The 21100-nt window shown below is 49.3% G+C and overlaps 2 protein-coding genes across 2 annotated transcripts; both read right to left on the bottom strand.

Annotated features, from left to right (window-relative positions):
• Positions 1-10723: 10723 nt before the first annotated feature.
• On the bottom strand, positions 10724-11647 carry LOC310887890 (olfactory receptor 6E1-like; the record flags this gene model as incomplete). The annotated part of the gene is made up of 1 exon (XM_083814067.1): positions 10724-11647. Exon 1 carries the CDS (start codon positions 11567-11569, stop codon positions 10724-10726), a length of 846 nt encoding a protein of 281 aa, XP_083670193.1. The 5' UTR covers positions 11570-11647.
• A 7707-nt stretch (positions 11648-19354) lies between these two features.
• LOC310887727 (olfactory receptor 14A16-like) lies at positions 19355-20317 on the bottom strand (the record flags this gene model as incomplete). The annotated part of the gene is made up of 1 exon (XM_083813901.1): positions 19355-20317. The coding sequence occupies one exon, from the start codon at positions 20315-20317 to the stop codon at positions 19355-19357; it is 963 nt and encodes a 320-aa protein (XP_083670027.1).
• Positions 20318-21100: the final 783 nt, after the last annotated feature.

A 21100-nucleotide genomic window follows, 5' to 3' on the forward strand; every position in this document is an offset into this window, starting at 1 on the left:
GAGCTCACTGCAGGAGAAATCTTCCCAGCCCTGAACAGGGTAAGTGTCTGGCTGCAGGGCAGCGCAGCTGTTGTTCCTGGTGCCATCTCCAGATTTGCTGGCAAATCCCACAGCCTATGGCATCTTTCAGGAGGACTCACAGAGCTTCTTTGGATAAGAGGAGAACAAGGTCCAGAGCAGGGATTATGTGCCACAGCTGTCAGAGGGAGAGGACACAATGGTTCCTCCTGGAGGGGCTGGGTACAGGCTGTGTGCCGGGGTGCAGGCAGGGGTGCCCAGGGCTGTGGTGCAGAGCAGGGTCTCTGCTGTGCCCCAGGGGCTGTGTGCCGGGGCAGGGCCTCTGCTGCCTGCCAGGCTCAGCACTCAGCCTGCCCGGGGAGCTGCCTAGGGCAATGCAGCAAGAAACTGTCAGTGGAAGGAGCCCCCCAGTCAGGGCAGAGCAGGGTCCTGCTGGTGCCCAGAGGCTGCTGCCTGGGTCAGGCTGCTCACAGCTCCACAACCCCCCCCAGACCTTGTCAGATGGGACTCTTCAGAAGGAAGGTCGAGGCTAAAGCTGCTTGCTGCGGTCTGAGCTTTCCTGAAGCTCTGCTTTCTGCTTTCTTTGGTTCATCAGGATAGGAATGGAAACAGAGCTGTACAGACTAGAGAAGATTTTGAGTTTCTGTCACCCCAAATTTTAAGAAGAACCTCAGAAATTGCCTTCAGCACCACAAGCCTTCAGAAGGCAGCAGCAGCATCACCTTCCAAGTTTCATCAGGGCTTGTGTGACCTGCTCTTCAGCACCTGCACACACTGAGAGGGTGCAGGGCAGAGCTGAGCACACCAGATGGGACGGGGTGTGTGAGCACTGGCAGGGCACAGACGTGGGGACAGAGAAGCAGCTCCTGGAAAAGACTCCTGCAGACAGCAGAAATGGTCAGGAAGAAAGGGAACTGCAAAGGGAAACCCTGCTGCAGAGGATAGACAGGCACCTCCTGCCATCCCTTGCAGTGCAGGTGGTGTCCCTGAGCAACCCCCCTCAGCTCTCCTCTCCCACCCTGCAGAGCCTCTGCCCTCTGGGCTGGGAGGTCCTGGGAAGGAGCTGCCTCCTGGATAGCCAGAGCCCCAGAAGAAGGAAGGTCTGCCTCTCCAGTTATGTGCCCTGTCCCACTGCCCGGCAAAGGGCTGAGAGCTGCTGTTCTGCCATGGTGATGGCTGGCAGGCAGCAGGCATGGCTGGGCAGGGTGACCCCTTTCTGCTTGTTCATCTGTCCCTCCCCTCTCTCGGTCATAGTGCTTGTCTTTTTCCCTCCACCTCTCTGTTTTGCTCTTTCTCTTACACTGGGGCCATTGGGTATGTCAGCTCTTTGGGGCAACAGGGTGGGGATAAACTGAGGATCAGATGTTGGCACTCAGCATCCTGTGAAGGATCCCCCAGGCAGAGAATTGTTTTTCTTAGAGTGCACTCACCCAGCACAGGTCAGAGTGCCAGCCTGGGAGCAGGAAGTACGCCATCTGGATCTGGGGAGAATGAAAGTGAGTGTTCAAGGCGACTGTGAGAAACAGAGTGGATTTTGTTCAGAGACCCTGTCCTGACTGTCTGTTTTTCCCTCCTTGGACAGGCAACCCTGCCTGGAGGCAACAAATGTCCAACAGCAGCTTCCCCAATGAGTTCCTCCTCCTGCCATTCGCAGACACACGCGAGCTGCAGCTCCTGCACTTCGGGCTCTTCCTGGGCATCTACCTGGCTGCCCTCCTGGGCAACGGCCTCATCCTCACAGCCGTAGCCTGCGACCACCGCCTCCACACCCCCATGTACTTCTTCCTCCTCAACCTCGCCCTCCTCGACCTGGGCACTATTACCACCACTGTTCCCAAAGCCATGGCCAATTCCCTCTGGGACACCACAGCCATCTCCTACTCAGGATGTGCCACCCAGGTCCTTTTCTTTTTCTTCTTGATTGGAGGAGAGTATTGTCTTCTCACGATCATGGCCTATGACCGCTATGTTGCCATCTGCAAACCCCTGCACTACAGGACAATAATGACCAGCAGGACTTGTGTCAACATGGCAGCAGCTGCCTGGGGCAGTGGCTTTCTCAATGCTGTCCTGCACACTTCCAATACCTTTTCCCTCCCACTCTGCCAAGGCAATGCCCTGGACCAGTTCTTCTGTGAAATTCCCCAGATCCTCAAGCTCTCCTGCTCAGATGCTTACCTCAGAGAAGCTGGGCTTGTTGTGATTAGTTTGTCTTTAGCCTCAGGGTGTTTTGTTTTCATTCTTTTCTCCTACATGAAGATCATCAGATCAGTGCTGAGGATGCCCTCTGAGCCGGGCCGGCACAAAGCCTTTTCCACATGCCTTCCTCACTTGGTTGTCATCTCCATCTGTTCCTGCACTGGCATGTTTGTCTACCTGAAACCCCCTTCCATCTCCTCCCCATCCCTTGACCTGGTCGTGACAGTTCTGTACTCGGTGGTGCCTCCAGCAGTGAACCCCCTCATCTATAGCATGAGGAACCAGGAGCTCAAAGATGCACTGACAAAGCTTACTCATGCAGTAGTCCTTCAGCGGCAATAAGCTCCCCATAGAAGCATTAAGGTTGGAAAAGACCTCCAAGATCATCTGGTCCAACCATTGCCCTACTACCAATGACACACACTAAACCTTGTCCCTAAGCACCAGGTCCAGCGTTTCCTTGAACACCCCTATGGACACTGACTCCCATGTCTCTTCACAAGGGAATTTCAATTGGTCTCAGGAAACTCCTGGTCTTTGAGCTTTTTGTCTGTGATGATCTTGTTTGTCCAGAAATACCTGCATTCACTCCACTTCTGCAGAGGCCTGAACCCATTCTGTCGTATGTTGAGATGCTTGCATATGTGTCTAGTGTTATGGTACAGCTCTGTCACATCTCATTAATAAAAGGGGATTTCCTCACTGATGGTGCCTGGACGTTGGGTTCTTCTTCCAAATCTGAGGTCAGGAAGAGGTTGAAGAAATTGTTTTATCTTGAGGGGGAGGACATTGCTCTATGAAATTGCTCTCAATGGCTCCATGTCCAGGTGGAGGTCAGTGATGAGTGGTTTCCCTCGGGAGCCTGTCTTGGGACCAGTACTGTTTAGTATTTTTATCATTGACATAGACAGTGGGATTACGTGCACCCTCAACAAGTTTGCAGATGATACCAAGCTGAGTGGTGCAGTTGATAGAGCAGAAGGAAGGGATGCTGTCCAAAGGGACCTGGACAGCTTGAGAAATGCACCCATGTGAAGCTAATGATGTTCAACAAGTCTAAGTGTACCGGGCTGGGGCAATCCCAGACAGGAGTACAGACTGGGAGAAGAACTCATTGAGAGCAGCCCTACTGAGAAGGACTTGTAGGTTCTGGTGGACAAAAAGTTTGACATGAGCTAGCAGTGTGCACTTGCAGCCCAGGAGGCAAAATGCACCCTGGGCTGCATCAACAGAGGAGTGGCCAGCAGGTCAAGGGAGGTGATTGTGCCCCTCTGGTCTGCCCTTGTGAGGCCTCATTTGGAGTGTGGGGTCTCCAGCACAAGAAGGATGTTGATCTGTTAGAGCAGGTCCAGAGGAGGGCCACATAGCTGATCAGAGGGCTGGAACACATCTCCTGTGAAGAAAGGTTGAGAGAGCTGGGGCTGTTCAGCCTGGAGAATAGAAGGCTCTGGGGTGACCTCACTGAAGCTTTTCAGTGCTTAAAGGGGACTTATAAAAAAGATGGAGAACAACATTTTCCTCAGGCCATAATTGACAGGACAAGAGGAAATGGTTTTAAACTAGGCCCCTCACTCTGCAGAGCATCACCACCAGCTCTGGGCACTGCAGGGAGCACAGGGAGGGGACAGGAGTGGGTGGTCCTGTCCTGCCAGAGGAAAACTCAGGTGTTGTCTGAGTTGTGTGGCCGTGCTGGGTGAGGACTCACAGCAGGGGATTTGTGGTGCAGAGCCAGGGCTCGTGGACAGGAGTAACATGCAAGTGCAGGAGGCAGGTGACCAGTCTGGGCCATTGGTGGAATGATTAGCAAGGCAAGGTGGCCCAAGACATTCGTCATCCCCAGCCTCTGGCGATGGCTATTCCTAGCACTAGTTGCTCATTCTGGTTTGTGGCTGAGGTTTGCTGCCAGGCCACCCACATCCTCACCTTCAGCTCCCTGCCAGTGTCAGGGCAATGGCAAGCCCTGTACAACCTCTTCCCTGGACGAGACCCCTTTAGACCCCAGAGCAGGGATGTCTGTGAAGCCCCCTGTGGGACATTGTCAGGGCAAGGCAGGCTCCAGGCACAGGGGGAAGGGGAGAGCCATAGGGAGAGGGCAGCAAGGGCTGCAGTGGGGATCATGCTGGGGGACCATTGCCCACCCTGAACACACCCTTCCCTGTGCTGTGTCTGAACAATGGGGCCATGGGACCATGTACAGGGCAACAGGGCTGGGCTGGTGCACGGACAGAACCCAGACATGGGCCATGAAGCCTCTGCCAAGAGGTGACAGAAAGGAAGGGGATAAACAAGGAATTAATGGACGATTCCTTTGTTATGCAGGTATGATTGGGGGAAAGGCAGTGCTCACCTAGAGCTTGTAGCTGCAGTAAAAGTCAAGAGTAAAAATCCAAGCTTCAGTGACTGCATTAGAGCCCAAGCATGGACAAGACAAAAGCAGGGCTGCTGTTGAAAGGGGGGGGGTGACTACATAAGAGCAGACCCTGATGGGTCTGGAGGCACTCAGTGCCTTCTTTACCTTAGTTTTCACTTCTCACTCCACAGGTCTTCAGTCCTCTGTGCTTCAGGAGAGGGACCAAGGAAGAGGAGAACAGGGATGGACAGAAATTTCATGAAATCCCACAGGATAAATGCCAGTTTCTGCCCCTGCAGGGGACTAACCTCGGCAAAGACACAGGCTGGGGGCTGCCTGGTGGGGAGCAGCCCCATGGGAAAGGTCTTGGTGTGCAGGGGACTGGGCAGGAGGCAGACAAGTGCCCTGGCTGCAAGGGAGGCCAGCAGCGTCCTGGGCTGTGTGAGCAGGACCCTGGCCAGGAGATGGAGGCAGGGCGTTATCCAGAATACTGCATCCAGATTTTAAATCCCAAAGCCAGGGAAGATGTCGGCAAGCTGGAGTGGGTTTGGGAGGGGCTGCCAGGATGGTTGGGGCCCAGAGCACTTCACCTCTGAGGAGAGGCTGGGAGAGCCGGGCTTGTCCAGCCTGGGGCAGGGAGGGCTGAAGGGGATCTCCTGGAACCTGCCAGGACCTAAGAGGAGCTCATTGAAAGGGAAAGAAGCCACTGATATGGAAGGAGCTGGGCTATCTATTGTCTGACATTAGTAGAGGAAACGTAGTGAAGCCTCAGGCCATAGCATGAGCTCTGCCTTGCCTGAACGTGGCATGTAGTGGTGACTGAGCAACAGTGAGCGGCATTGTGTGGGGCTCTGGGTGGCACCGATGAGGGACGGGGGATGTGCTGACCATGGAGGTGCCAGAGGGGAGCCTGCCCTGGGAGATAACATCAGCCATCCTGCCCTGCAACAGAGAACCACCAGTCTGAAGGAACATAACGTGTACATGTTAAGAACTGATTGGACTCTAGCAGAGGAAATTAAGCTTGTAAGGGTAGGAGAAGCCAGGGAAAGCTTTGAGCAAGGTCCCTCCTTGGAAGCACCCAGCTCAAGCTGATATATGGCTACCATTAAATTCTTGCTGTGTTCAATAAAAGTCAGCTCTGAGTGAATTCTGGTTGCCTGGGGGTACCAGGCTCTGTGCAAGACTCCTATCCATCTTTTTCTTTCAAGCTCTAGGCCTGAAAGATGCCAATTGATATCAATTAATATCAGTAAAAACGAAACAAGGAACTGAAAGATCTAAATCTAAGAAAATGTGTCCGCGCACTTTGCATATTCTACAATTCTTGGGAGGGGGGAAGGGTTCTCTTGGTTTAATACAGTAGTCATTGAGGGGATTCTGTGTCTATTGGGGTTTTGTTTGTTCATTTGTTTCTTTCTTGTTAAAGGTCAGTGTTTCCCAGAACTGGGGTTCTATGGAGGACACAAATGCCTTCAGCTACAGGATCACAGACACCTCCTGCCAGTGCCCATACCCTGGCACCCCAGACCAGCTTCCACCTGCAGCTCCAGCAGGATCTGGTCTCCCACAGATCCTCCGTGACAGCGACCAGTCCTGGGCAAACACTTCATGTACAGTGTTGCTTTGGAAACAGGCACTGCATGTCTCTGGTCAGACAACCAAGGTCTGCCTGGAACCATGAATAACCTTCTCAACATTTTAAAAACATATGAACATTTTCATCAGCTGAACTAATTGAGTGCCTTTAATAATACAGCGATGTTTACCCACCATGGAAGAATGTCAATTTCCAGGAAGCGCACTAATTGCAGGTGGAAAAATATTGATTTTTCCCCTGTACTTCCACAACCTCTGCTCAACCCTGCTACATTTTTAATCTGCCTCATCTTTCAGGTGCTGTTGGCTCCCCTGAATAAATGACCATGGCTAAGGGCATCTTTTCAGTAGACTACCTGGATATGTGCCGTTCCAATTGCTCTCCAGATTTCTCCCTCCCCTTGCTTTTTTTTTCATTCAGATACTTCTCAACTACCTGGCTCCTCCATGAGCTTCAGGGAATTAGAGAATTGCCCCATCTCCCAGAAGTCCAACAAGCTTTAGTCAACTCCTTAACCGTGTTCATTCTTTTCTGTCTCTTTTTCTAAGACTTCTCTTGTGCAAATAACCCTAGCGGAAAATAGATCCCCTTAGATGCAGCTTGGTCGTGGCAAATGTTTCTTCTTCATTATAGGCCTGAGTCTTGGCTGTGGAGAAACTTTCCCAAAAGGTCCACCAACTTAAAAAGAGTATTCCTTCCTCCACACCTGCATGAACCAATATCTCAACTATTAGGAGTAAGCATCCGTCTGCTCAAGAAAGGGGATATGGTGGATACACACCCTATGCCACCCTGTGATTTTTCCCTATGTGACCATGTCAAGGAAATGAGAAAAGGGTATGGGAAATCTACCTCGACCCTAGAGGCACGGGTACGTGTGTTGCAAGGAAAAACAATCACAAAACGGGGGTTCTTCCAGGAAAATTGCTGCTCCAATTTCCATGAATACCATGACCAGAACTAGAAGGGCCCTGCCTCCAGCTAGGTGGAGGGACAACCAGCTTTATTGGACTGTGTGGATTTGATGGCCTGACACATCAGATCCACAAGAGTATAAGGCTCTAATGGACACCAGTGCAAAGTGTATCCTAACGGCATCAAGCTATAAAGGGGCAGAACCTATTTGTATTTCTGGAGTGACAGGGGGTTCCCAGCTGGTAACTGTATTGGAGGCTGAAGTGAGTCTCACTGGGACGGAGTGGCAAAAGGACCCCATTGGGACTGGCCTGGAGGCTCCATGCATCCTTGGAATAGGATGAGGGAGGGTACTTCAAAGATCCAAAAGGGTTCCAGTGGGTTTTTGGCATATCTTCCTTGGAGATGGAGGACATTAAATAGCTGTCTGCCTTGACCTGGTCCCTCTCAGGACCATTCCTTTGTGGAGTTGATGAGGATCAAAGAACAGCAGGTACTGATGGCTACCCCAGTGGTGCACTGGTGGCAACATCTCACTAACTGAGATTCCCTGATTCCCATCCATGAGCTGATTGAAGTGGAGAGCCAAGGGGTGATGTTCTGGTTACAGCTAAGATACAGTTAATTTTCCTCCTAGTAGCTGGTAGGGTGCTATGTTTTGGATTAGGATGAGAAGAGTGCTGATAACATGCCGATGTTTTAATTGTTACAGAGCAGCGCTTACACTAAGCCAAGGACTTTTCAGCTTCTTGCTCTGTCCTGCCAGCGGGCAAGCTAGGGGTGCAGCAGGAGCTGGGAGGGGACAGACGCAGGACAGCTGACCCAAACAGGCCAAAGGAGTATTCCATACCATCTGACGTCAAGCTAAACAATATGTAGCGGTAGCTAGCTGGGGTGGGGGGGGCAACTCCTCAGGGATAGGCTGGGCATCTGTCAGCGGGTGGTGAGCAATTGCATTGTGCATCACTTGTTTCGTACAAATTATTATTATTAGTACTATTATTATTATTATTTTCCTGTCTTAATAAACTGTCTTTATCTCAACCCATAGGCTTCACTTTCCTGTTTCTCTTCCCCATCCCAGAGAGGGAGGGGGGTGGGTGAGCGAACGGCTGTGTGGTATTTAGCTGCTGACCGGGTTAAATCACAACAGGTGATCAGCAGCAAGACTCGCTCACCCTTTAATAGTCCCATATGGCCAGTGTGAATGGCTGAGGGAGAGTGGAGACTAACAGTGGACTATCATGGCCTGAATGAAATCATGCCACCACTGAGTGCTGCAGTGCCAGACATGGTAGAACTTCCATACGAACTTGAATCACAGAAAGCCAAGCAGTACGATACGAGTGATATCACTAATGTGTTTTTTCTCAATCTCTTTGATATCAGAGTGAAAGAGAGAGTTTGCTTTACCTTGTAGGGCCATCCAATCCACCTGGAATTGACTGTTCCAGGGGTGGAAACACAGCTCTACCATTTGCCATGGACTGATCCAGACTGCACTGAACAGGGGGAAGATCCTGAATACCTGCACTATATTGATGATAACGTAGTGTGAGATGACACAGGAGCAGAAGTTTTTGAGGAAACAAAGAGAATAATCCGAATCCTTCTGAAAATCACTTTTGCCTTAAAACAAAATACAATCAAATACAAAACACAATACAAACCTGTACAGGAGATCCAATTTATTATACTTTTAGAGTACTTTTCCAAAAGTTATGCAGGAGAGTTGGGATCGCTTCTCTTAAGAGCTCTAAAAGTTATATTCAAGTCTTAAGCCTGAACTGTCTCTTTTCCCTCAGTTTTCCATCTTAATTTAAGGTTTTGACCACTGCATTGAATATCTCCAGCTTTTGCAAGAGTTTTGAAGCTTGAAGATACGGTGCCTTTCTAGTTTTTAATATCCTTCTATCTTTTTCATACTGTGCTTTCAGGGCTCCTATCTGTTTCTCAGCATCCTGGGTTTGACCTGTACAGCAGGACAGTTGACATTAGTAATCTGTTTTCATGGCTCAGATCTCTTCCACTTCAATATTCAGGTTCTCTCTTTTCCTGGTACTTTTTCCTCTTAATCCATTTATTTTTTGGCAGTAGATCTCACCTGTGTTGGCAATAATGTGCACTTCGGTCAGTTTTCTCTTGCCCTTTTGTCTTTCCACTCTTTTCAGCCTTGCTGCACCTATGTCATATACAGAGATGGTTTTGTGCCCAGCAGGCACACACTCTGGCAGCCCGAGAGAGCTGAGGCTGCTGCAGCTCCATGTCCCTGGGTTCAACCCGAGCAGGGCAGAGCATATACTCCTGGGAGGCACACACACAAGCCTCTCCAGCTGAGCAGGACGGAGACACATTAGTGGGAAACGTAAAGTGGTTTTGTGTATGTGTGCATGCTTGTGTGTGTGTGTGTGCAAGGTGGATCCCTCCAGCAGCTGGGCTCAGACACTCAGCCTCCCCAGGACATGTCCCTGGCTCCCATTCTCGCCACTCGAGGGCATCTGAACAGGCCCTCTGACACCCTGGTTCTAGTCCAGTTGCTGCACTCAGCCCCATGTACACACACCATGTGTCCCTACAGCCCTTGGCAGCAACCCTCTTAGTATATTGTGATGCAGAGAGCTGCTGCCAGTGGCTCACCTTCATGGGTTTCCTTCCTGGACATTGGGGTGGTGGTCTACCCAAGGCAGTCCTGGAAGGAGCTGGGACAAGATCTTGGTTCCGCAGGAGCCTGTGACTTGGGTTCCCACCTGCCATTGTGCTTTGTGCTCTTCTGGGCTCATGGAGATGGGCTCTTGTTGAGCTGGGGGCTCTCCTGTGCTGGGCCTGGAAGCAGCCAGGGCAGGGCATGAACTGAATTACTCGTCCTGCCACCGCTTCCCTGGGCCTTCCTTTTGCATGCAGATGTGCTTCTTATCATGAAGCCTAACACAATCCAGAAGGAACATAAACCTCCAGAGGCATCTTCATGTGGAGGTCACATATATGTGATTGTCCTGGTTCCAGCTAGGACAGAGTTAATTTTTCCTCATAGTAGCTGGTAGGGTGCTATGTTTTGAATTAGGATGAGAAGAGCGCTGATAACATGCTGATGTTTTAATTGTTGCAGAGCAGTGTTTACACCAGGCCAAGGACTTGTCGGCTTCTCGCTCTGTCCTGCCAGCGAGCAGGCTAGGGGTGCAGCAGGAGCTGGGAGGGGACAGACCCAGGACAGCTGACCCAAACTGGCCAAAGGGGTATTCCATACCATCTGACGTCATGCTAAACAATATATAGGGGTGGCTGGCTGGGGTGGGGGGGCCGGCTGCTCGGGGATAGGCTGGGCATCGGTCAGCGGGTGGTGAGCAATTGCATTGTGCATCACTTGTTTTCTTACACATTATTATTATTAATACTATTATCATTATCACTATTATTATTATTATTGTTATTATTATATTCCTGTCTTAATAAACTGTCTTTATCTCAACTCACAGGCTTCACTTTCCCGTTTCTCTCCCCCATCCCAGAGAAGGAGGGGGGAGGGTGAGTGAACGGCTGTGTGGTGTTTAGCTGCCAGCCAGGTTAAACCACAACAGTGATGGTGGTATTACGTAAGATATGGCAGGAGAGAACTCAAATTGCTCTTCAGAAATGCATCACGATTAGGGGAAAAGCTGTGCTGTTGCACGGGCAATGACTTCCTTCAGAGCCAGCATCACAGCCTTGTTTCTAAGACTGTAGATGATTGGGTTTAAGAATGGGTACAGGACAGTGTTCAGCAAAGCTACACTTTTGTTGGTCTCTAAAGAAACATGTCCTGTGGGACGTGCGTAGAGAGCAATGCAGCTTTCATAGGCAATGGCCAAGGTGGTGAGATGGGAAGAACATGTAGCAAAAGCTTTTTTCCTCCCAGAGGCTGCTGGCATTTGTAGAATACAGAGAAAGATGCTTGTGTAAGATGCCAGAGTTAAACACAAGGAAGACAGCACGATAAACAACATGAAAATCGAGTCTATTTTCCAAAACAGGCTGGTGTCAGAGCAGGAAAGTTGGAATAAGGGGGTGTTGTCACAAAAAAAATGCTCAATCTTGTTTGAACCACAGAAAGTGAGCTTTGAGAGCAGCACCAGGCGGTAACTCAAGAACATGAAGCCCGTGACCCAAACAGCAGCAACCAGGTGGATGCAGAGCCGATGCTTCATGATGGCAGCATAGCGCAAAGGCTGGCAGATGGCAACGTAACGGTCAAAGGACATGACAACAAGGAGAGCGAACTCTGCAGCACCCAGGGCAAAATAGAAAGAGGACTGGGCAAAGCAGCCACCGACTGAGATTGTTCTCCTGCCAGAGCTCAGAATCACCAACAATTTGGTGCTTGTGGAGGACGTAAACCAGATTTCCAGGAATGCCAGGTTGCCAGTGAAAAAGTACATGGGGGTTTGCAGGCGGTTATCCACACACACCAGGAAAATGATGGCTGCATTCCCCATCACCATTGTCAGGTACATGAGTAGAAGGAGCAGGCAGAGAAATAGCTGTAGCCTTTGATCAAGCCCTGAGAAGCCTGAGAGGATGAATTCAGAAACGACAGTTCCATTGTCTGTTCACATGCCCAATTTCCATTTATCCTGCTGAGGCAGGAACATGGCAAAACCGAGTACAGTAATTTCATGGTCTGGACAGAAGGCTATCTTCTTCCTTCTCTCTTTCCTTGCTTGCAGGCTTCCCATACAACAGAGAGAGTCTGGCTTTCCTGTTTCACATATCAGCTAGAGTACTCTGGGAATTTCTTGTCTTCTTTCCAGCTTTCTCCATCAGCCACAAATGATTCTTTCTCAAGAACACAGGGCTAACAAGGGGTTGTTAGTGATTGCACCCCGTTCCTGGGAAAGTCCACATTCACTCAGAACAATTGCAAACATCCATCATAACAATGTTTCAAAAGGAAATCTCATGTACTGCGCAAATACCTTCTATAACATAGGTGCTAAACCATCAATTCGAATATGTACATTGAAAGTTATTCTCTCTCCTCTTCAGTACTTGCCTTTTTGGACTAGCAACATCTGGGGATCCCTTGCTTGATTTCAAAATAAGAAAATTTCAAGTACATCTTTTGTAATGCCCTGATTACTTCTATGTCATCTTCCTTTGTTTCTTTAGGAAAGAGGGAAAATGGGGACCAAGTGTGGCTTACATTTTTTAGTACTCTTAATTAAGGCCAAAATTCATATGGTCCCACCAGGTCAGTGGAAACGGATCTGTCACACAATCTCATCTGACCTCATTCTGTACCAAAATGCAGTTGTTTCCAAACAGTTGCTCTTCTCTCCTACTATCAAATGTCCTCACCTAAATGCCTTACTTTTCTGAGAGCTGGAAAAATCTTGTCATCTTCAAAAGTTTAAGGATGGTCCTTGTTGTACAAAGAGGAAGCGCCTAAAAAAAGCAAAGTGCCAAGTACTATTGTGTAGGCTTATATTTCAGTTGTCTAAAAGTCATATCCTGGAGGCTGAGCAATTTACCTTACTCCCATCCTGTCAATGCTGAGAGAGAGAAGAGCATCTGAAAGAGATCCCTCACCTTTATTTTGCATGGCAGTTCTAGTCTGGGACGACCCAGCCACGAGCACTTTCTCTTGTCTCCATTGACTGTTGGGGGAGCCTTGGGAGAACAAGTTCTCACAGGCACCAGGAGTGAAGTAGATGAAACTCTTTACTCAAGTCTCAAGTCTCTGATTATTTTAGTAAATTATTCTCTTCTGTAAATCAAACTACTCCTCTAACAGGAACATAAAGAAAACTAAAACAAAAACCACAAGAGAAATTTATTTAATAAAGATGGAAATTTTCCCCTTCACCTTTCCCTACGTGTTTAGACATAGAAAGGATCACAGCAGATGACTACAAAAAGAGAACACCTCAAAACGTAAAGGTGGAGGAGGAGATGATGGGTTAGAAGCCGTGAAGTGGTTTCTCTGTGGGCTGTATTGTCCCCTCAGAACCTGTCCCAGGACAGAATGGGTCCACTTAGGCAGTAAAATGGGAAGCTCAGAAACAGGGAGTACTCCATGTTTGCATGGACATTTCAGCCTGGGACTTGGGCTGCTCTTAGACCCCAAGTGCCCCTCCTTGCTCTTTGCCTCTAGACTGGCAAAGGGAAATCTCTGCACTGGCTTCATCTGGAAAACTTGTTGAGATTAACCCATTAGCTGTAATTGTTTTAGCAAAAGCTCAAGCCCAGTCACCAACAGCAATATGTTGTGGTTTAGCCCTGACAATCAGCTAAGCCCTGAGGGGATCTGATCAAAGACCATTTCCCATGCAATGAGGTAAAATAAGAATGGGAGGCATTGATAGGAAACAAGTCCGGTCAGTCACATCAATCACAGAATCACAAAAACAAAAAGATTTGGGTTTGAAGGGACCTTAAAGATCATCTATTTCCAATTGCCCTGCCATAGGCAGGGACAACTTCCACTAGACCAGGTTGCTCAAAGCCCCATCCAGCCTGGCCTTGATGAATTCCAGGGGTAGGGCACCCACAGCTCCTCTGATCAATCAGTTCTAGTGCCTCACCACCCTCAGAGAAAATAATTTCTTCTGAATATCCAATCTAAATCTACCCTCTTTTAGTTTAAAAGCTACCTCTGCTCTGACTGGAAATGCAGGTTGGGGAGACCCACTGGGCACAGCTGTTTGTGCTGCTGCTGCTAAGGACAAGAGATATGCATCCCAATCTGTCTCAGGAGCCTCACACTGAAATGTAGGTGCACGGGGTTCACATCCAAGCCTGATACATGAACTCCTTATCCTGGTGGTGATACTCAGGGACGAGGAGCACTCTTTTGTCAGCACTCTGGGAGGCAGTGCACAGCAGCTGTCCCAGTCCCTGTCTTTTCTACCTCCTGCAGCCACTGTCAATGAGGGACAGTCACCTTAAAGGCCTATGTCATGCTCTTCTGATCGTCATCAGATAAGGGAAGAGCTACCGATGCCATCTACGTGGACTTGTGTGAGGCTTTTGATATGGTCTCCTACAACACACTCCATTAAACTGGAGGAATATGGGTTTGATGGACTGACTGTTAGAGGGAGAAAAGAATTGAATAAATGGCCTCATCCAAAGAGTTATAGTCAATGTTTTAAGAACCAAGCGGAAACCAGTAAGGAGTGGTATCACTTAAGGGTTCATGCAGGGCCCTACTATTAATACCATCATTACCACCATGGAAAGTGAGATTGAGTACACCCTCAGCAAGTTTTCAGTTGACACCAGGCTGAGTGGTGCAGCTGACATGCAAGTGGGAAGGAATGCCATCCAGATGGACCTAGACACACTTGACAAGTTTACTCATGAGAAACTCCTGAAATTCAGCAACACCAAGTGCAAGGTGCTACACCTAGGTAATGGAAAGCCCCACTCTCCATATAAATTTGGGGATGAATAGATTGTGAGACTGCCTGCTGAGAGGGACTTGTACTGGTGTACTCCAAAAGACAAAGATCTGGCTATCAGCTGGCAGTGTGCATTTGCAGTCCAGAAAGCGAACATCATGCATTGTATGAGAAGAAGAGAGACCAGCAGGTTGAGGGGGGTGATTGCTTTATTTGTCTCCTTCCTAGAGAGTCCCCACCAGCAGTACTGCATCCAGCTCTGGGATCCCCAATGCAAAAAAAAGGCATAGAGCTGTTAGGGTGGCTGAAGAGGAAGGCCATGAAAATGATCAGAGAGCTGGAAGATTTCCCATGCAAAGAAAAGCTGAGAGAGTTGGGGTTGTTTAACCTAGAGAAGGCGCCTTCAGCAACAACGGAGGCCTTATTGCTGCCTTATTGCTGCCTTTTCATAGAATCACAGAATGGCTTGGTTTGGAAGGGGTCTCATCTAGTTCCAAACCCCCTGTAATAGGAAAGGATGCTACCCATTAGATCAGGTTGCCCAGGGCCTCATCTAACCTCATCTTGAACACCTCTATGAACAAGGCATCCACAAGCTTTCTGGGCAACCTGTTCCAGTGCCTCACCACCCTCTGAGGGGAGAATTTCCTCCTAACCTCTAATCTAAATTTCCCCTCTTTTAGTTTGAAGCCACTCCCCTTTGTCCTGTCATTATCCAATTGAGCAAGGAGTTGCTCCCCATCTTTTTTATAAGTCCCTTTCAAGTACAGAAATCTGCAATGAGTTCCCCCCAGAGCCTTATGAGGGTCCGTAGTGACAAGACAAGGCGTCATGCTTTTGAGCTGTAAAAGCTGATTTAGATTGGATATAAGGAGATATTTTTACAGTGAGAGTAGTTAGACATTAGAACGTTTCCCAGAGAAGCTGTGGATTCCCCATCACTAGAAGTGTTCAAAGTCAGGTTGGAAGGGACTTTGAACAACCTGATGTAGTGACAGATGCCCCTGCCCATGACAGAGGGATTGGATTGGATGATCTTAGAGTCCTGTTCCAGCACAAACCTTTCCAAGATTCTTTCATTCTTTGATTCTACTATTCCATGATCTAGTCATTGCTTGGGGTTTCAGAGAGTCCGAAGTTTCCATTTCCATATGTAGACTAGAAGTATATTTAGGAAAGTCCTGAACTTTATTTTTACACAATCTTTCATGTCTACAGACTAGGGAAAACAAAAAAACAAACAAAAAAAAGTGGTTATAACTTGTGGGAGATGAGCTTCATTGGGTACAGCATGGAACTAGCAAACACTTAAGAGAGTGTGCTTTATTGATTATTAAGCTTTATCATACTTTATTTTAGTTTCCTTGCAATTAAGAATCATACTTCTCTACCTGTGTGCAACCTGTTCTCTAAGGAAAGCAGGAGGGAGTTGGGACAGAGAACTACAAGGTGCAACTGCAGAATTCAGTGGAGAAGTCTGATGTCAGGAGAAGTGATGCAAGTCCTAGCGGATCAATGAGAGAAATGGTGCGAGACTGGGAGGAGAGGAGCAAGGTTGTCTGTACAGTGTCAAACTTCTCCTACCTGTCCAGACCTACTTAAGAGACTCTGTGTCTTAAGAAAGGCTTTCTGTGCCTTAATAAGCCCCAAGGTGTAGTTGCAGACAAGTTTATCAACATCAGCTCCTGAGAGGAGACTGATGAAATCTCTCAGAAAGCCAAAGTCAGAAGCCAAACCCCAAAGTCCTTCAAAGCATTGATTGGTCCTGCTGAGGGCCATTACTGACAAAGCCCCATGGACTCCTTAGGGCAGGTAATTGGAGGCCATGATTACAGGTAGGCCAAGGCTCTGTGCAGGCGGCTCTGAGGCTGAGAAAATGCTGGCTTTGTTTCATCAAGCAGAAAGGCCAAGCCTTGCTTGCAGCTCTGGACAGAGAGGTCCCGTCCCTCATGTGGGGCTCTGGGCTCTTCCTCAGGCAGTGGCATGTGGGGTATGCAGTGACAAGTGAAAGACAGTGGTGTGACATCCCCTGGCCTCTGTCAGGAGTTGCAAAGAGGAGATGAGGCCCCAGTTGTATCATCTTGTTAAAAAACAATGTCTCCTCCTAGGCCTTGGTGGCAGGGAGACCTGCCATAGCCCAGGGGACAAGAGCTTGGCTTTCTTGGCTATGTCTAGCCTTGCCAGTGCCCTTGTCCATTGCCACCACTGGCTGTCCTATGCTGTCCCACACCTTTCCCTTTTTCCCTGTAGGCTACAAACATCCATCTTGCTTTCCTACCTGGCACTCACATGGGAATTGCTGTGCCTTTATTGACGTCTGTATCCTCTCCAGATGTGCCCTGAAGCACAAACACATGGACTGATTACAGATTCCTTTCAGGTGTCCTCTGACACAATATTGCACACCCCTTCCACTCACTTATCTTCCCTCTCACGTCCACCCCCATCACCGAAGCTTCCCTTTGAAGCAGGTTTTCTCTCACATGCTGTTTCCCATGATCAAGGAAAGTTCCAACATCTCAGAAACAATCCTTCACACATGGTTCCACACCCATCAGCCTTCCTGGGGCCCGCCAGCTGACCAGATGGAAGGAACCTCGCTATGATCTTCCAGGCCATGTGTCCTTCCTGCTGGCCTTTCAGCTCCTCAGAAAGACACAACTAAGCCACATGCCTGCTGCTCCCCAGTCATGTACTCAGGCACAAGAGACTTGACAACCCACAGTCAAGGCCACTATTTCATGGGCATTTCAGGTACTCGAGCAGAGGGCATCACACAAGCACCATGCCAGCCAGGTGCCTTCTGCTGGCCTGTGAGAGATGCTGGTAAATGTGATCCTAAAAGCCCATCTGGCAGCCAGGAGTCAAGGGCTGACCTGGCAGCTACTTCAGAAAGATAGGATCTCCCACTCCCATGCACCTTCTCATGGCCTTTCAGCTTCTCTGGTGGACAGGGTAGACCTATGTGCAAGGTCTATTAGGTACAAGGGCAGGAGTGACTTTGAAATAGATTTACACTCTTTGCATGTCAGTGGCTCCCCAGTTCCTTATGACAGCTAATATGACACCCTCATAGAGCAGCCATGTGCCTGGAGGTGGCTTATCAGGTCCTCAGGCAGAAGTGCCCCGACACCCACCTGCACAGCCATGGGCCTCCTGCTGCCTTCTGAGGTCCTGAGGCACAGCTGACCTCAGCAGAGCATCCCCACCCATCTCCTCCTTGAGTCCTATGACCTGACCAGATCCATGTCACCTCACCTGCCTCCTCCAAGACCAAGTGATTGCTGCAGGACATCCTAAGCCCTTCCCAGCCTCATGGGGCCAAAACCCATCACTTACATGATAGGAGTGTAGGAATGAGAGATTTGAGGATTAGTTGTTCAAGTTAGAGTTTAGGGATTAGATCTTGCCTTCCAGGTTTAGGGACCGGGTAGAGTCTTAGAGGGAGAGTTGGGTGTTCTGCTTTGGGTACCCAGCCAGGGTTTGGGGTAGCATCTAAATTTTTGGTTAGGAATGTATTAAATGCTTTTTTATGGTATGGGGGTTGTTGTTAAGGCTGGCAATTTAATGCTAGGGATTAAGGTATATGGATTAGCGAGAGCAATAGGTTAAAAATAATGGAAACAGGTGATGTGGATGGGGCTGGGCTGCAAAGTAGGATTTGAGGCTGGAGATTAGAGAATTGGATTCCTTCAATCCACTTTTCAGGTTCCTGGTTAGAAATATAGCCAGGACATAACATGAATATTTTCCCAGTGAGTGTTGCAGAAGCATCAGCCTTACCTGAACCCTTCTCACCTCTTCAAAATCTTTCCTTCCGTTAGCCAAGACTCTCTTCTCTTCCCCAGGTCTCCCATGTTTATTCTTCTGGCTTTCCCGTGACCTCCCCAAATGTGTTATCCTGTCAGGTGACCTCGCAGCCAGCACCCACAGGGCCACAAGGAGCTGTTGTGCTCTGAAGACCTCTTCCCTCCCCCTCTCCCCCCCCCACCCCCCTCCCACCCCATTAGCACTGGGTGCAGGGGATGCCCTGCACAATCCCACAGGTACTCTGCCTGCCAACCAGCTCATGCTTCAGAAGGCCTCCCACATGTCCAGACTCATTCTTCCTCATGCACCCTTAAGCAACTCCAGGGCATCCTGAAGAAAATGGCCACCCTGGTGTGGAAAAATGATTAAAGAACTGAAAATATATTTTAGGAACAAGTTGAGAACTCTACAGAGAAGTTGTTGCTGTGAAAGTCATAATGCCTAGCATTCCTTTATTCAGCTGTTTTCCTGGGGGACCATACCACCACGACAAGTCCATTCCTTTGCAATATCCATGAGAGCAGCTTTGGGAGAAGAGCTGAGCCTTCAGGCACTGCCCTCAGCACATCCTCTTTTATGCTGGAGATGCTGGTACGGAGCCAGCTGTGTTAGAGAAGTGCCCCTGGCCTGTCCCTGCCTGTGGACACAGGACTGCCCCACAGCAGCACGGTGAGCAAGCGACAAGAGCAATCAGTCCTCACAGCAACACAAGGGCTCTGAAGGAGAGCGTGGGAGGTGAAAGAGGGTGACTTAGGAAAGACCAAGCTGTTTGGCTCCCTGGCAGTGCTGCTGTGCCAGGATTCTTTTTCCCTCCACCTCTTCACACAGCCAAGTCCCCCTGCAGCTCCACCACAGGTCTCCAAGAAAGCATCCCAGGCAAACTCGTCACTGCAGGAGCCATCCTTTTATATGTCCTTTAAATGAACCTTGTTTACACCAAGACTCAGAGTCACATGAAACATTAGAGGGAGAAATAGAAGAGGAAGAAAAGGGATTTTTTCATAGACAAAATATATCACAATTTAAGTAAAGCAAAAAGAAAATGAAAATGCAAACGAAATATGCCTTCGTCTTTAATAAGTTATTTTATGAGTGATATGCAGAAGACAGGCAGTTTACTGCTTCTGAAAAACATCCCATCATCAGTTTCCACACTGCATCCTTCAGCTCCTGGTTCCTCATGCTGTAGATGAGGGGGTTCACTACTGGAGGCACCACCGAGTACAGAACTGCCAGCAAAAGATTGAGGGAGGAGGAGGACATGGAGGGGGGCTTCAGGTAGGAAAATATTGCAGTGGTGATGAACAGGGAGACCACAGCCAGGTGAGGGAGGCATGTGGAAAAGGCTTTGTGCCGTCCCTGCTGGGAGGGGATCCTCAGCACAGCCCTGAAGATCTGCACATAGGACAGCACAAGGAAAACAAAACATGCAAATAACAAACGGGAACTAACCACAAGAAGGCCAACCTCTCTGAGGTAGGCATCTGAGCAGGAGAGCTTGAGGATCTGGGGAATTTCACAAAAGAACTGGTCCAGGGCATTGCCTTGGCAGAGGGGAAGTGAAAAGCTACTGGCAGTGTGCAGCACAGCATAGAGAAAAGTACTGCCCCAGGCAGCTGCTGCCATGTTGACACAAGTTCTGCTGGTCATTATTGTCCCATAGTGCAGGGGTTTGCAGATGGCAATGTAGCGGTCATAGGCCATGATGATGAGAAGATAAAACTCTGCTGTGAGAAAGACAAAAAACATGAAGACCTGGGTAGCACAACCTGCATAGGAAATGGCCGTAGTGTCCCAAAGGGAGTTGGTCATGGCTTTGGGGACAGTGGTGGTAATAGTACCGAGGTCGACGAAGGCGAGGTTGAGGAGGAAGAAGTACATGGGGGTGTGGAGGTGGTGGTCGCAGGCTATGGCTGTGAGGATGAGGCCGTTGCCCAGGAGGGCAGCCAGGTAGATGCCCAGGAAGAGCCCAAAGTGCAGGAGCTGCAGCTCGCGTGTGTCTGCGAATGGCAGGAGGAGGAACTCGTTGGAGAAGCTGCTGTTGGACATTTGCTGCCTCCGGGTATGCTTGGCTCTCCATGGAGGAATTTAAAGAGACAAGTTAGATAGTGTTTTCTGAGTAAAACCTAAACCAGGTTTCACTGAAGCATCCTCAACAAGACACACTGCCTCTTCCAGGGAAGAATACATGCTCCTGCCTGGAGCTCTTGTCTTGGTTTCCTAAGAGTGCCACAGAGACGAGGCTAATCAACTTCGCTCTTTGGAAGGGTCAGTACTGCCCTTTAGGTACATGGTAAAGGGCAGCAGGAATGATCCATTTTCCTTGTTCTTCCTGTCCTCCATGGTAGCAGAATGGAAGCAGGTACTCCAGAGAGTGCTTTTCATTCAGGTAGCGTAGGCATTGGTCTTCCCTCTCAAGAATCTCCCTCAAAGATGTCCTCAGGGCGCTGTGGAGCTGTGAGCAGCCTGCCCCAGGCACCAGCCTCTGGGCATCAGCAACACCCTGCCCTGCCCTGCCCTGCCCTGATCAGGGGGCTCCTTCCACCACAGCTTCTCCCCACAGCGCTGAGGGCAGCTCCCCGGGCAGGCTGGGTGCTGAGCCTGGCAGGCGGCAGAGGCCGTGCCCCTGCACAGAGCCCCTGGGGCACAGCAGGGACCCTGCTCTGCACCACAGCCCTGGCCACCCCTGCCTGCACCCCGGCTGCACAGCTTGCAGCCAGACCCGAAAGAAGAAATCCTCATGTCCTGTCCCTGTGACAGCTTTGGCAGATAATCCCTGCTCTAGAGGTTTTCACTCCCCTCTTATACAAAAAAATTCTGAGAGTTCTTCTG

This window comes from Anser anser (assembly GCF_964211835.1).
Source record: "Anser anser genome assembly, chromosome: 29".
Taxonomy (NCBI): domain Eukaryota; kingdom Metazoa; phylum Chordata; class Aves; order Anseriformes; family Anatidae; genus Anser; species Anser anser.